We start from the raw sequence: 17,496 nt of genomic DNA on the forward strand, positions 1-17,496 counted from the left end.
TATAAAACAATCAGTCTCTCTTATGACAGAACACCAGATTCATTTATGAGGTAGACAATAGTTGAGCAGATCTTTGATGACACTTTAGAGGAGAAAACTGTGACAGCACTGGACTTCCTAATGGAGTTTTGTCATTAATTCAGTTCAATTCATCTTCATTTCAGCGCTTTTACAATGTGGATTGTGTCAAAGCAGTTTAACATAGAAGAACATTGAAACTGTGTCAGTCCAGTTTCAGAGTTGAAGTTCAGTTCAGTTCAGTGTGGTTTGATTGTCTCTGCTGAAAGTCCAAACACTGAAAAGCAAATCCATCGATGCGCAGCTCCGCAAGTCCCAACCAAGCAAGCCAGCGGCGACAGTGGCGAGGAACAAAATTTCACCAACTGACTAAAGTGAAGGAAAAAACCTCAAGAGAAACCAGGCTCAGTTGGGCACGACCATTTCTCCTCTGGCCAAACTTCTTGTGCAGAGCTGCAGTCTAGGCACCATTAATTACCATTATTGTCATTAATTAGTCACCTCATGTCCTTAGTTCATATTCATGTTTAGTTCATATTGAGAACACAAATTAAAACATTTTAGATGAAATCTGAGAGCTCTCTGACCCTCAAACCGCACATTCATCAGAGCCCAGTGCACTGTATGTGTGTTGCACTGCTGACGTTTAACCCAGAGGCCTGCGCGACTTCCTCTGATTTAAACAAAGCGTGGGCACACCTAAGGTAAACGTCAGCAGTGGACACACATACAGTGCAGGACAGAGCTCTCATCAACACACATCATGAACTGACACTGAAGAAAAGTAAGGTCTTCTGGGTTTGGAATGACATGAGGGAGTAATTAATAACTTTAACAGTCTTGTGAAATTTCTGGAAATGGTGCTTTCCTCCTCCTCACTTCTTTAGTTTTTTTCTAAAATGAAGAAAAACAATCAGAAATAACACAAAGTTATTTAAACAGTAAAATGAAGGGCTGTCAAATAAAACTCGGTGTGTTCCTCTACCTCCTCTTGTCTGGCTGCTGCACAGGATTTGGGCTCGTTGGATTGAACCACCAGTGCTTTTCAACCTGATGTAACTGTAGCCGTTTAACTGGGTTACGGATCAAACACTTGGAAATCAGGTTCCGGCATTCTGAAAAGTGTCACAGAGAGTGTGAAATATGTCTGCATACTCAAGATTCATGAAGGTGTTTAAATCTTACTACATCAAATTACACAACATCCACAATTAAATGACTTTAATATCTACAGTGCCTGTAACCATTATATTTAATCCTTTTTACTCGTGAACATATTTTTTCTGTCACTGAGGCTGAGATTGTTCAGAGGTGTCTGCTTACCTGAAGATAACCTGGGGTGTATCTGAATGCAGCCAGATATTATTGATTGTCTGGTATAAAAGGCCATTCGTCTATGCAATATTTCATACATAACGATGCCTATTGTCCAGACATATGCCGGGTTAGCATGGAATGCGCGACACTGTAAAACCTCAGGTGGCGTGTAATATCTGGCTCCTGTAAGAGAGACATTTTCAGAATTCAGTCATTTCATAAGACAATACTGTGACCAAAGAAACTAACACAAAAAGCCAACTCACCTTGATATTTACTGCTACTGAAAGGCTTGTGGGTAATTTGCTGAGCACAACCAAAGTCAATCAATTTGAGCTCTAATTGGGGTTTAGTCACCAGGATGTTCGCCGTGTGTATATCACCATGGAAAACTCCACGCTCAGCGCAAAACATTACAGCTCGGATGAACTGTTGCATTAACTGGAGTGCTTGGTTTTCACCAATGTCCTTTGTTTCTCTGATGTACTCATACAAGGTCTGGCATGACTCTGCATACTCCAGACTGAGAATGACATTGTTCTTATTCTCAACCCAGTCATGTAATCCGATGATGTTTGGACATTGCGGAGCATTCATCAGCCTAAGCATCATTGCCACTTCTGCAAGCACAGGTGTGGAATGACCATCCTAGAAAAAAAAACAGATTTCAAAGATATTACCAAAGCAAAATGAGACAAAGTACAGTAACAAACACTTGTCACAAAGTGAGTAATCACTAAGCTCCATGTTGACACATTTTTGCTTGTATTTGAGCATTTAGTCATGCAGTTTAAGCTAAAAGAGGACTCTACATGTGTGTGTTCTGTCCGTCTGAGGCTGAGCACATGCACACAACAGCACAAGCTCTCTTTAGCACTATAGAAGACATGAATGAATCATAGACACTCTAATAAATCAAGCACATCCCTTGCTGCAAAAGTCACGCTACATGATTTCACTGATTTCCATGTGAAACTGAGCTTTGTGTAGAAATGAATGCAGACTGCTTTACAAGGGGCCGGGATATGACGCAATGATCATCTTGATCTCCATTAATGTTAAATGAATTTTAATTAATTCTACAGCCCTACATTCATGTGTTCAAAACTTCTCTCTGGGTTTATTTCTTCTGCTGAAAACAAAAGAAGACATTTTGAAGAATGTTGAAAACCAGTAAGCATTGACTTCATAAGCATTTTCTTTTTCTACAATGGAAGTCAGTGGCTACCTCTTTCCAACATATCTGCTTTTGAGTTTGAGTTCAGTGGTCCAGACAGGTACGGGACAAGTGAAGCATGAGTAAAGGGTCAGCACATTTTCACTGTTGTGTGAAATATTCAACTTACAATGTTGAGATAACGGTCCTGTTTGCGCTTCTTGATCCACTTCAGGGCAACCTGCGGAAAAACAACAAGAAATTAAATTAAAGTCAACAAATTAGTTATATTAAATAATCAGCAGGAAAATGTTGGCTGAATTTAAAAAATAGTTCTCTACCTTTTCACTTTTGTCACGTTTGTGAGATGCCACATACACCTTGGCAAAAGTTCCTTCTCCAATCAAGTCTCCTACTTCAAAATGAGACAGATCAAATCCTGAAAAACACAGAAAAAGAGCAGGGAGATTCACTTGGATTGTCTGGTATGAAACAGATCAAATAAATGACTCCTATCCTTTGAATCTGGATCTAATGCAATGAGCTAAAAGCAGTAACTTCCATCAGAATTGCAGGAGTACATTGATTACTAATTTATATTATTTATGAATTACAGAAAATAGAAGGAAGTGATGACTTACCAAGAGTGACCCCAGAAGCCTCTTTAGGCTCCTCAGGAAGCTGGCCTGGCAGACACACTGACTCAGGGTCAGCTGGTTCTGCGCTTCTAGGCGTAACTTCAACTGGCACTGCCTCAGGGTCCGCTTCATCTTCCAGTTCGGGCTCCGGCTCTGACTCTGGCTCGGGCTCTGGCTCAGGTTGTGGTGTAAGATGCTGGACTATATCTGTGTCACAGCACAGGAAATGGCGCTTTGCAGCCTTCCATACTCTCTTAAAGAAAGCAGAGACTCTTTTGCCTTTCCTTCCTTTCTTGGGTTTTTCTAAAATGAAGAAAACAAACAGAAACATCTCCATGAACAGAGCTGCAGCTACAGTGCTCAGCATATTCATATTAGCTGTACACCCCATTTTGAAAATGAATGTCTTTATCCATTTCTCAGTGAATATGGGTAATATATATTGGTGTATTTGAACGAAACAGATTAATTAAACAGATTTATTTATTAAAGTAATATTTTAATCACAGAACATGGAAAATAACACATATAAATTCATTCAAAATATTACAAAAATGTTTTTACAGACATCAACATTTCAACAAAATTGTCCATATTTTTTGTTTCTCTTTGATTTTTGCTAATTTTGAAAATTTTATTTAATATTTTCCCCTAACATATAAATTTGAGCTACTATTTTTTGAACCATTATTGTAATTATTTTGTTAAATAAGTTCCAGATTTGGCTTCAGTACTGACTTAAGTAATGTACACGCACAAATATAATATTGTAAAGCATCCTATAGAAAATATTAATTTAAATAAGAGATTTGTGGGGGGTTTGCTCATATATGTTTAGAACTGTATTAGTTAATACACAACCAATAGTACAACCAATGACACTGTCTGATTTATACGTTAAAAACAACAAAGCTTAAAAATAACAGATGGCAGAAATAAAATGAACCAAATTCAGGAGGACTCACCATCAGTCCCATCAATATTAGAGGGGTCTTGAACAGACGGAGGCGACTCAGGACAGGCCGAATCTGCATCCGTCATTTTCTTAAACTTGGAGAGGCCATGAACACTGATTGGCTGAGGATCTTCCCAGATCTGGCCTGGCAGACACACCAGCTCAGTGTCAACATGACCTGTGAGGACCGTTGAGGACTCAGGACGGGCCGGATCTGCTGTTTGCTTGATCCTGGAGGGGCCCGGAACACTCAACGGCTGAGGATCTTCACAGACCTGGACTGGCGGACGCATCTGCTCAGGGTCAACATGATCTGCAATGGTCGTTGGCTTGATCCTGGATGGTCCTGGAACAGCCAACGACTCGAGGCGGTCGCAGACCTGGACTGGCGGACGCATCTGCTCAGTGTCAACATGACCTGTGAGGGCCGTTGAGGACTCAGGACGGGCCGGATCTGCATTCGGCACATCTGCTGTTTGCTTGATGCTGAAGGGGCCCGGAACACTCAACGGCTGAGGATCTTCACAGACCTGGCCTGGCAGCCACACCGGCTCAAGGTCTGCATGTGCTGCGACGGTCCTGGAGGGACCCGGAACAGGCAGATGCTCGAAATCGTCGATATCTGACTGTGCTTCAAAGGGCACCACTCTGTTCCAGTCACAGCAAAGGAAAGGGCGCTTTGCAGCCTTCCATGCTCTCTTAAAGAAAGCAGAGGCTCTTTTCCCTTTCCTTCCTTTCTTTGGGTTTTCTAAAGTAAAGGAAATGAACAGGGAAATATTAGGAAACTCTTTAAACACAGGTTTAAAATAGACAAACTGCTGAAAATTAGACATATAAAAGACAATCACAGAAAAGAAACAACAATAATAAAGGTACAATTATAATAGAAAATGTTTGAAAACTAAAATTAATTACGTAGAATTGCAAATCATTTTTTTTGATGTAAAATGACAAATACAAGCTGACAAATATTCGGTAAGTCATAAGTCCATATTAGACATAAGGGAAAGTCTTATAAGGAACTATTTTGCAAAAATAAACATTTCACTCCTGCTCACACAAAATGCAAACTATTATAATAACTCATTTTTTAGTCAATTTTCTGAGTTTTTCCAGCTATAGTTTGAGTTATTTAACAGTCACCATTACAATGTTTAATTTCTCCTGCTCTTAATCTTCAGCTAAGAAATCTGTGAGTAAATTATAACTTAAAACATTTAACAATCAGTCTTAGAAATCCAAATGAAAAGAGAAAAAAAAAAGTCTTGCTCCAGAACTTCAGTTACAGAAACAGAGCTATAGACATTTATTAATATGCAGGTGAAGTTGGTTTTATATTTGCACATTACTTCATTTAACGGTCAATATATATTGTTTACCATGCTAATTTGAATATTGGGTCTGAAATCGCATGTAAGTATGACTTCAAAACAACATTAGCACTATTTAACTGACTGTAAACAATGTTGTCCGGTGATAGTCATTGACGGTTAATATGATTTCCCCATTTAGAATTTAAAACAATATTTTTGTTATTATTTTATTAAGGAGAAAGTCAGAATGTGTGAATTTAAAACCAACTTTACCTCAATAGTATTAATTCATCCCTGCTTGAACAAATAAAGACTTAAATATAATATTCTCACTCAGTTTGCTAAAATATAACAAATATTCCTCCACACCATCAAAAACTAAGAAAATTACTCTGTAGGTCTACACATAGGATTTCAATTAAAGTAATATTAAAATGTTTTTATCAGTAACGTTAACAAGTCACAATTTCTGTTGTGTAGAAAGGAGAAACTTAAAAGCCAGAATGTCAGTACATAAAATGACAGCAGGGCTCAATCTCAAAATCATATATATATACAATATTATAGCTACACAAACAATTACAATCACGAGAGGTTGAATAGTTGCCTCTTAAGTCGTTAAATCGCCTTACATGGCGATATATTATTATTATTATACTTTTTATTAAGTAATAAGTGGGAATACACCGTTTTTGTAAACTCTCATCTCACCTGTTGGGCTTCTCATCATGGTAGGGGTTGTAGGAGAAGCCATCGTGTCACTCGGATGATTCTCGTTGACAAATACAGGCATGATCAAATTAACTCGAGTAAAAAACACAGTTGACATGTTATTTGCTATTTGAGATGCAAAACAAGTCGATAAAGTCACTTAATCACTGTTCACTGTACTCGTTCGTTTGTCAATCTGAGGAAATTCTGAACTGTATTCTGTTCTATGACGTAACGGCATTCTTTCGTTCTATTTATTTGTCATCGGTGAGGTGACGTGCGCGGGGTGATCCAAGATGGCGCTCTGATCGGTCAAGTTCTACAAACATGTATAAAAAATGTATTTATCAATAAATTTAAAAACATGTATTAAAGCTTTACAATACCAGCAAAGTTACATTCATTATATATTACCAATTAAGTATTAAGAAATGAAGGTAAGTGCGGTGTTTGTGTGTGTGTGTGTGTGTGTGTGTGTGTGTGTGTGTGTGCGTGCGTGCGTGCGTGCGTGCGTGCGTGTGTGTGTGTGTACTGCGGCCGTTGTAGACGGAGGGGAGAATTGCTTACCTGTCTTTTTTTGGCAAAATACCTTGTGATATGTATGATATCCCTTCAAGTAAGGAAAGTCAATCGCATATAGAGTGTTTGGGCTTTTAAAAATATATGCTATTTTCATAGTCTAAGCGCAGCCTTGAATTGGCTCGTCATCCGGCCGGCTATTTATTGCCCACTGATAGCCTAAACTGATTCACTCTATTTGGCCGTGCAGCGCGTACATCACGCACGCATTATCAGTAAGTGTTAAGGTGTAATTTCGTGACATGTTCTATTTGTAGCCATCATTTAGCTTTGAATTAGATGGGCTTTACCCACCTCGCAAAATTGACATAAAAAATTAATTGCAGACTTACTGCCTTTTTATTTTTAATTAAAAATGAATATGGTATAATATATCTTATTTATAATATATTACATATATCTTACGGTAAAACAAGCCAGATCTAATCAGTTAAGAAAAATCAATGCAGTTCTGTAATCCACACGATAGATGGCGGTATTGCACATTTGTCGAGTCGGCTCGGCTGAAATGGACCAAGAAATCAAGAGGAAGAAGCTGTTGTGGTTTGAAATTTGTAGCGCTAAGGGTTGCGAGCGCGAGTGGCCTGCAAGGTAAGTGTAATCTGCTTTAATATCATGTTGTTTAGCAATGTTTTTTATTATATGTGCGAGTTTTAATATAGTATTACGCTAATATCAATGGACAGGCACCATTTATTCCAAAAATCTTAGACAAACAAAAACGGTGTGAGGGAGTGTTACAACATTTTAAACACGCAAAATTAAACACTTATTAAGCAAAGTTCGGTGATTAAGAGCATTTATTGTGTACATTGCGAGTCGTCTTAATTAAATTGCCTCATGAAGTCAAATAAAAAAGTCAGTCATGAGATGAAACTTCTGCAGTTCTGGCTTTTAAATCATGTTTGCTTGTGATTTCATAACGAGAGACTTTTAAACACAAACACCAAGTTAATTCTGTTTTTAGAAATTCAATTCAAGTTAATTTCTGATTTTTTATTGATTTATATTTTATAAATAAACTTTACTATGTCATGGAAAATGTCATTTTTTAGTAATATGAGTAACTGTATTTTGACTTGTCACAGTAAAATCTAGTATAAAGTAAGCTGATTACTATGAAGTTGTTGTTGTTGTTGTTGTTGTTGTTGTTGTTGTTGTTATTATTATTATTATTATAATGCTTCTTTAATATTTGTAATTATTTGTTTTTCCTCCACAGATATTTGAGTGTGGCTGTGTAAAATGAGCAGTCTAGCAGGTAGGAGTTGCTTAAACACTTTAGACTAAAACATTTACACTATGACCACATTTGCTGGTTTCCCTGTCCATATGCAGATTGTCCATGTGCATTCACAAGCTGGATGAAGCTTTCGAGTCACATCAAACACACAGAATGAATATTAAACAATATTTATGCATTATCCATATAACTGCTGTTGACTTAAAGAAACATTGAATATAACACACTGATACTAAAATAGTTAAAATAAGTGAATAAATAATTAAATTTAAATGTGTAAATAAGTAAAAAGCTTTAAGCTGTAAACCTGTGGCTAATTATTTTTTATGTTAATAGATGTTTTTTTTCTTCTAGTTTTAATACGTAACCATCAAGCGTGATTGTGTCCTGAAGACCTACCGCATTTGAAGAGTGTGTGCATCTACCTCAATGAAGACTTGTAAAGGAATATGTGGTAAGTGTGTAAACCCACCCTCCTTTCATAAATGTATTTGTAAATCTCACAGTCACAGGACTGAGTTTGCAACACATCTCAGTATTTTCTCTCCTTTTTCTGCAGGACTGAAAGTGGCTGAATCTCAAAATGCACACACAACAGTGGAGATCTTTATCGTTTGGGCTGAGGATGCTGGTCCTGGGGACAGACCTACAGATGTTGGTGTAGAAGTTTTGCAGAACCTGCTGAGTGTCACATAGATTAGATGGACTTTTTGGGTTCATGTACACTTAAAAGGTTTTTTTAACCAGAAATGAAAACGTTTAATTATCTGTGTCGTACCAAACATTGATTTGTCTTCGAAGTACAAATTAAGATACTTCAGGTGAAATCTGAGAGCTCTCATTCTCTATAGACAGCAATGGTCCCAACTTGTTTAAAGTCCAGAGAAATTGCTAAAACATCCTCAAAACAGACCACATGCTTTTAGTTGTTTAATCAGAATATTTTAAGCTACAAGAATAATTTTGAGTGCATCTAAAGCAAAAATAACAGCCTTTGAGTTTCTTTATTCTGTTGAACAAGATATTTTGAAGAAAGCTGAATACCTGTAACCATTGGTATATAACCTGTACTTCCATGGTATGTTTTTTACAGGTTTTCAGCTTTCTTCAAAATATCTTCTGTGTTCAACAGAAAAAAAATCTTAGTTTTTATCTTATTTGTTTTGTCATAACTTTGACATTTTTATATATATTTATTTTGTATTGTTTAATGTTTTTAATACTGTTAATGTTGCTTTCATTAATAAAAGCTTTGTTTAATTAGTTTGAATGGATTGCATTTTTGAGAACCTGTTGATCAAAAATGTTGATATGTATATGTGTATTTTTGTTGTTTATTAAATATAATTATGTTTATATATATAACAAACATAATCATTCATTAGCTGAAATTTTGATGACTTGTTTATGCTTGGGCTGTACTTAGACGTCTATTAGATTTTCACTGACAGCCCAAATTTAACCCTTATTTAACCTAGACCAAATTTCACTGTCTAATAGACGTATATATGTAGCCGTTGAAAAGGCGTCTAAATCACGTCTAGTCTAATCTTGGGCTATGGTTAGACGTCTATTAGATTTTCACTGACAGCCCAAATTTCACCGTCTAATAGACGTATATATGTAGCCATCTAAACTTGGGCTATTTTAAAAAAAATAAAATTAAAGAAATACATAAAGAAATAAAAGTAAAAATGAGGAATTAAGACAAAATGCTTCATATTAGCCTAAAGATCGTGTAGTTGAACATGACTAGATGACTTTTTTGGCAGATGAAGAATAGTCAGTACACATGTTTTATGCTTAAAGTAAATATGTATTTATTTATTTATTTTGCACTTTACGTGTGTTTGGCTGTAAAAGCGCACCTACAGGTGTTTCTCTAAACAGGCGCAGGTCAGATTTTCTCCAGGTCATCATTTATTTCATTTAAATTCATTTTGTGTAAAAGAATACATTAGTTAGACCTGTCCAGTAGCGGACATTTTAAAGGTGGGGGGACGGCTGTATGAGATCATATGTTCATATAATTATTAATCACCTGTTTCTAAATGGTCTGTCTCTATAAGTGAGGGGGACGGATCCCCCCCGGTTGCTACGCCCCTGACTGAACCAGACTGTATTTTCATTGCTCTGCTTACTTCATAGTGTTATTTACACATTTTAAAATACTATTTTATTGTGATACCCATGAGTTGCTACTTTATGGTTAACAATACTGTTATGGTATGAGGAACTCACACTCAGACCTTATCACTCTGTTGAACTGGTGTTATCAGTGGTGATTTGACACTTTTTCCATATTTAAAAAAACTGAATTCACAAGTACAAGAACAACAAATTCATGTAGAACTAAGAATAGATACTTTAGCTTTAACCCTTGTGTGGTGTTCATATTTATGTAACTCAGCCATTGTATATATTTTATCAAATTAAAAACCCCAAAAATTGTTGTTATTGTGTGTGTGTGTGTGTGTGTGTGTGTGTGTGTGTGTGTGTGTGTGTGTGTGTGTGTGTGTGTTGAAATACTCAACAGATGCTTAATCCCTTCTAACTGCAAGCAATATAAACAGCATTTTATGGTTAATATCTACCATTTAACTTTGCTAGTTCACATACAGTATATGACTTAAAGTTCTACTTGTTTTTTGTCCTATCAGACCCATTGAACAGACTGACTTTACATGCCAGCCCGTACATTACATGAGGGGAAGAGTTTTACTGTGGAACATATGTACTTTTTGCACTTTGCATCTTGGGCCTTTTTTTTGCATCTACAGACAAGGAGGAAACAATAACAATAAAAATGCAACTGCCAGAGTGCTTACTAAGTCAAGAAAATATGACCAACATCACCCTAATTTTATCCTCCTCACTGGTTGCCTGTTAAGTTACATGTTGATTTTAAAATATTGCGTCTTACCTTTAAAGCTTTAAATATCTAGCTCCTGTTTATCTAACCAACCTTCTTTCTCACTACCACCCAACTCACTCTTTAAAATCTCAAAACTCAGAATAGCAAAGTCTACTAAAAGAGGTCGAGCCTTCTCATTTATGGCTCCTAAACTCTAAAATAGCCTTCTTGATAATGTCTGAGGCTCAGACACACTCTCTCAGTTCAAAACTAAAGACCTATCTTTTTAGTAACTTATACACACAACGAATCACATAACGGTATGATGCATGTACTCCATGCATGGACACACCACTAATGCACCAGACATTTTGTAAGAAATACTTACAGGCTTTTTACGTTTGTTTCTATGCTTGTTTATATAACTCCTATTTTCATTTATAGCGCTTTTTCACATTGACATTTAATATCTCTTGTTCAAATACATCATGAACAACAGCTATGCTAATTATTTTCTTTGTTCTGTATTTCAACCTGGTGGTGCCCATCCCAAGGCTTCTAAAAAGTGTGCAGCGGCATTGATGGGATACAAGACCTGTGAAGAGATGATGCCAACCCTCAAGTACAACACATACACTTAATACATAAATACACTTTATTAAACTTATACACATCGACGTAACCTATATGCTATAAAATGAAGGTTAACAATGCCTCTATATAATAACTCATATTTGATTGTAACATTAACTTAAATTGATTGTAATGCAATAATGTCCACATTTTGTAAATTATTTTGAAACAATATTTGCAACAAACTTACATGGAATTCAATTAAAACAATAAGGTACCCAGCACCTACAATTTTCACACTTACTTATACCTTGGGTCTAGTGGACCTAAACATCCACAATTGAAGTGTGTGGTCATTGAGAATGCGCTCTGATTTATCTTCATCATAGAAAATGAGCCAACGTCAATGAGTCTGAGATTGAAAATAATAATGACTGTACCAATTTTATTGAAAAAAAAAAAAATGAAAACGGGTCCCACAGACTTGACCACCATATAAATATAAAAACTGTGTCCATGTCTTGCACAAATAAATACTATGTAGATTTAATACAAATGTTATTATAAATCAAAAAATCAACAGGTCATACTAAACAATCCAAAACAAAGGAAAAGAAATGGAAATCAGTTCACACTATTTCAGGAACCATCCAGAAACACATGAAGTCAACACAGACGCTATGTTATATGAATTTAAAACAACCCTTTAAAATGGATAAGTTTGCAAATATCTCTTCCAGCAAACACAATCATATCGAAGCAACTAAAAGCAGTGACAGCAAGAAATACCTCGTTTATGTTATTATTTTTCATATCAAACTGACTTACAAAATAAATTCTAAACCCTTGATAGGGCACAAAACAAAAAAACATAACCGACAGAAAAACGACATTCTTCATCTGTGCCCAGAACTCTTGACGATGATATATGGACTTCCCAAATGTCTTAAACACATAGAGCAGAAAATAAACCTGGAATGATGCCAGCACGCACCAAATCAGAATCACTAGTATGCAAATAATATAGTTAAATGTCTTCACAGCAGGAATCGTGATTTCATTATTGAAATGAAAGCAGTGAGTTGAATCGTTCTGCAAGGTGCCATAGTTTGCTAAAGTTGCGGGAAACACAGAGCCGAATATGACCAACCAGACTGTTGCGCTTGCAGTCAAGGCATGAAGAAGGCGATGAAACTCAAGCGTGTGCTGGAGCTCACAGTTCTCTAGAAAACGCACGATAAGAAGGATAGCATAGAAGATGAACGCAAGATACATGTGGGCATGGATCATAAGACTGACAATTTTGCAGAAATCTATGCCCAGAGCCCAGGTGCCTGAAGCGTAATAGTAAATTCGAAATGGTACCGTGAGGAGGAAAATTGCGTGGACTGCTATTAAGTTGATCACAGATACTTTGGTGAAAGAGAGACGACTTTGGACCTGTAGCATGCAGGACATCAGTAAAACATTCAGGGTTCCGGCGAGAAAGATGAATATGTATAAAACCAGAAGAGCAATTCTGAAGTCCTCCGGTAATCCAGTGGTGTTGTTCATGCTTGAAGATCTACATTGAATAAAAAGACATAAATAAAAATATGTAGCATGATATATTATGTAGTTAGTCATAGTTATAGTCTAGCATGCATTTAAACTTTTATTTACAGACGGCACCACTAAAATATAACTCAAATAGTTAATAAAGTCATTTTTGTATATCTTAGTACTGTGTATAAAGTTAGTATGATATACTCTATATTGTCAGGCATATTTAGAACAAGAACAATTTGAATATTAAAAGACTTTATTTAATGATCACAGTGCAGCCCAAAAATATGAATTAATTGTAACTTTAAATATTCAGGCCTGTAGCTAGGGGGTTCGGGTGGTTCGAAAGACCCACCCCACACTGACAAACATCGAGAATTTGGCTCCAAGCTCATTTGTCCCATTTTTGACAATGTGCCATCAAATTGGGAAAATAATCGATAGAAGAAGGTTTTAAGACTAATTTAGTTTTTAAATATTCAAGTGGACAAATTCTGACTGAGGAAATGAACTGGCCAGTTTGTTATTTGCCTATAGCCAATGGTTTTTAATTTAATTTGAACAGATTCGTTTGTTTTTTTTTTAATGATGGATGATAATAAATTTGTATTTTAAAAACAAGCATATTTTCCTATTTTTTGTTCAGAATTTTTTTATTTAAAATTTAAAGCTCATTACATTATTTATAAAACTGTAATAACTTACAGTTTAAATGCACATTTGTAAAAAACAAAAACTTCACGGTAAAATATTATGGTAAACACTTTTTTTGTTGCATTAAAAATAAAAAAAAACTAATTTTGTTGCCTTAAAAGCATATAGTTATGATCAATGTCCGACAAGCTAATCCTGCAAAAATTTGTGCTTATTAGGTAACGAAAATGCAATATTTAAACTAAAATTTAAAGGAAAATGAGGCGAATAACTGCAAAGAGGTCCACTTTTAGAGACATAAAGAATCCAATAGGCTGGCTACAGGCCTGATATTTATACCCAATCCTTCAAAACAGTAGCTTTTACCTATTTGTCAGCAATACGCTTTCCCTCATTTCACATGTAGTATTTTTTTAATATGATCACCACCTTTTATGCATATTTTATAAATATATATAATAAATATAAAATAATAAATACAGGCCAGAGTAAGTATAAATGTTATGCTAAAGGGTAATGGAACAATAATTCACACACATTTAGATGTTTTCACAAAAGCTACTGTCTTTATGTTTATTTAGTTATCTACTTTCCTTAGAAAATGAAAAACTAAAGTTGACACTTGCATTTAAAATGCTTTTATACTGTAAATATAATTGATACAGATTAATAAGTCTTTGATATATATTTGTAAATATTAAAATATATTACAAAACAAATTCTAAGAAACGTGTATATGTATATATATATATATATATATATATATATATATATATATATATACATATATATATATATATATATATATATATATATAGTGAAATATAATACAACTTATGCACTTTTTACATTTCTTTTAGTAAAAATGCAGTAACCATTACAATGTAAAACATTATATGTCATAACAATTAGTCATGACAGCTTATGTTTTTAGTTCATTGTAACTTAATAAACTAAGTTCATCATGTTCTAACTTAATTTTATAAATTATCTAAGCAGTTTTAACATAATTCAATGGACTCATAAGGTTAATTTGATTCAGCCTAAAAATTTAAGACAACCAGGATTTATTTTTACAATGCAGAGTTATCATCTTTCCTCCAAACCTCTAGAAATGTATTTCTGTATATTTAATATTTAGACTGGCGGTTCATTCCTCTGTGGTGACCCCTAATAAAGCAGGAAGGAACGTGTGTGATTCAATATTTTAATCACACAGTCCCTGTTAGGGTGAAATGGACAAGATTAGTCTTGTTTGTATATGCTCAACTGCATGGTTCTTTCACATGAGGTAATATTAGCAGAAGCAGAAGTTTCAAAATACTTCCCTTGCACTGCCTTTAAACACCTTTTACACTTAAAGGAAAAAACAAAAGAGAAAAAATAAATCAAAATGAATCATTTTAGTCAAGACTGCACCTAAATTTGTAAAGTAGACCCTCAATGGCAATCATCTTTTTTATAAACACCCGTTTCTAAATCTAAATATGGTAGCTTAGGTTTGTTCTGCAGAACACTACAACTATTTTAGAAATAACTGAAGTAATTCTGTTTGGCATGATTGAAGATACTTTACCTTTATAGCATCAATCAAATGTCAATATTCCTTCAGCAGGAGCAGGCAGGCGGCTTGCTATAACGGAGACATTTTATCCATTTACTGTTGGTGCCAAGAGTGCTGAAGATGAATGCGATGTCAGCTTGTCAGTTCATGTGTAAATCTTCTGTCAGTGTCAAACGGCCAGCCTCCAGAGCTTTCAGGAAACACCTCTCAACTGTTATTGCTAGCAGAGATTAAAGATTTACAATGCACAAGGAAGTTAGAGAGCTTTATTGCAATATTTACTTTCTCAATCTGGTCTTCCTCCTTTCTTTTTCCCATCTATATTTTTATCCACACACTCATCTGTGGTTTTAATAGTCTTTTTCTAGTCTTTTGCTTGCTATGATGGTCAAGAAAGGTTATCATTAGGCTATGTTTTTATTATGGTTAGATTATGCAGCATAGTAAATGTAGATTTATATATAATATAATATAATATAATATAATATAATATAATATAATATAATATAATATAATATAATATAATATAATATAATGCGATAATATATGCGATGCGGTGGCGCAGTAGGTAGTGCTGTCGCCTCACAGCAAGAAGGTCGCTGGTTCGAGCCTCAGCTGGGTCTGTTGCCGTTTCTGTGTGGAGTTTGCATACTCTCCCCGCGTTCGTGTGTGTCTCCTCCGGGTGCTCCGGTTTTCCCCACAGTCCAAAGACATGAGGTATAGGTGAATTGGGTAAGCTAAGTTGTCAGTAGTGTATGAGTGTGAATGAGTGTGTATGGATGGTTTCCCAGAATGGTTGCAGCTGGAATGGCATCCACTGCGTAAAACATGTGCTGGATAAGTTGGCAGTTCATTCTGCTGTGGCAACCCCGGATTAATAAAGGGATTAAGCCGAAAAGAAAATGAATGAATGAATAATGTAATATAATATAATACAATATAATATAATATAATATAATATAATATAATATAATATAATATAATATAATATAATATAATATAATATAATATAATATAATATAATATAATACAAGGAAAAGTTTTTGATGTACTAAAACAAGGTAAGTTTTTTTTTTCTCTGGTTCAGGTACCATAACTTTGCTAATGTTTATTGAGGCACAATTGAACAATTCCATTATGTCATGCATGTAAAAAAGAAAAAAAAAAGTTATTGACTTTTCTTTAATTATTAGCTAAAGGTGACCTGGTGACGATATGCTCCATTTCTTTTTCAGTACAGCAAAAATCTACTGTTGGGGAACAGACAGTTTTAACTCAAAAATGACCTGTGTGTCCAGTGAAGAAGACCTAGAGTCAAGAGATTTGATTAAAGAAAGTTTACTGAAGATAGTTTACAGTTTCATTAGCAGAAACCACTTTCATATGGAGCTTAAGATATGCCAAAACATTCTGAATTTGAATTGTCTTAATTTGAATGATTAACTATTGTAATTTAATAAAACTGAATATTAAATGCCTTTGACATTTGTTTTGAATATGGAAATGGTAACTATTTGGAAAAATAAATTATGAAAGCAAAATGTGTACATTTTTAATCAGTTCCAAGTACTTTGTCTGAAATCTAAGCACTTTTCAAACCTTTAGATTAAAATATATTACAATTCAGCATTTTCGAGGATTTCCAGATCCCATTTGCACACGTGTGAACAAAATCTGAAGTTAAAAAATACGTCTAAAAACCTGACTTTAAAAAATACACATTCAAATTTAAATTCAGGTGTTTAATATTAAAGTTATTAAATTCAAATTCAAAACAAAAAAATTAAATTCAAAACATTTTTAATGGCATATAATGTTCAGTTTTATTGAATTACTATTTTATTTTATTTTATTTTATTTTATTTTATTTTATTTTATTTTATTTTATTTTATTTTATTTTTATTTTTTATCCAGGAATGACCCATTAAGATACAATATCTCTTCTACCAGGGAGTCCAGGTCAAGACAGGCAGCATAGGACAAAGTTACAAAACATACATATCACATAGACCAGTGTTTCCCAACCCTGTTCCCGGAGGCACACCAACAGTACATATTTTGGATGTCTCTGTTATCTGACCCATTAACTTCAGGTTTTGGAGTCTCTTCTGATGTTATGATAAGATGATTCAGGTGTGTTTGATTAGGGAGAGGTTGAAAATGAGTACTGTTGGTGTGCCTTCAGGAACAGGGTTGGAAAACACTATCATAGACACACAAAAATAATATAAACCATAATCAATTGTTTAAACATGCACTGTTCTAAACTGAAAAATATTTTTTAATATATAGATAGACGGTACGGATTTCATATGTAGTGTATATCTTGAAGTTCATTCCATACTTTTTTTATTCAATAAATAGGCGTCAACCAT

At 34.7% G+C, this 17,496-nt stretch overlaps 2 protein-coding genes across 3 annotated transcripts; both read right to left on the minus strand.

The window, feature by feature from the left end:
- On the minus strand, positions 1 to 4,618 carry LOC130236252 (serine/threonine-protein kinase pim-2-like). Of its 2 annotated transcripts, none has more exons than XM_056466927.1 (7): positions 3,133 to 3,520; positions 2,833 to 2,930; positions 2,682 to 2,732; positions 1,602 to 1,983; positions 1,342 to 1,518; positions 1,004 to 1,133; positions 1 to 912 (listed from the first exon to the last, which is right to left on the minus strand). In XM_056466927.1, the coding sequence occupies exons 1-7, from the start codon at positions 3,518 to 3,520 to the stop codon at positions 894 to 896; spliced, it is 1,245 nt and encodes a 414-aa protein (XP_056322902.1). In that variant the 3' UTR covers positions 1 to 893. The 2 variants fall into 2 exon arrangements, with proteins under 2 accessions (XP_056322902.1, XP_056322894.1); XM_056466919.1 differs by lacking the exon at positions 1 to 912 and adding an exon at positions 4,095 to 4,618 and having other exon boundaries at positions 1,000 to 1,133; positions 3,133 to 3,432.
- A 6,904-nt stretch (positions 4,619 to 11,522) lies between these two features.
- LOC130234903 (probable G-protein coupled receptor 141) lies at positions 11,523 to 13,274 on the minus strand. The gene is made up of 2 exons (XM_056465239.1): positions 13,258 to 13,274; positions 11,523 to 12,921 (listed from the first exon to the last, which is right to left on the minus strand). Exons 1-2 carry the CDS (start codon positions 13,272 to 13,274, stop codon positions 12,051 to 12,053), a joined length of 888 nt encoding a protein of 295 aa, XP_056321214.1. The 3' UTR covers positions 11,523 to 12,050.
- Between the last annotated feature and the right edge of the window lie 4,222 nt (positions 13,275 to 17,496).

This window comes from Danio aesculapii, chromosome 2 (genome assembly GCF_903798145.1).
Source record: "Danio aesculapii chromosome 2, fDanAes4.1, whole genome shotgun sequence".
Taxonomy (NCBI): Eukaryota; Metazoa; Chordata; class Actinopteri; order Cypriniformes; family Danionidae; genus Danio; species Danio aesculapii.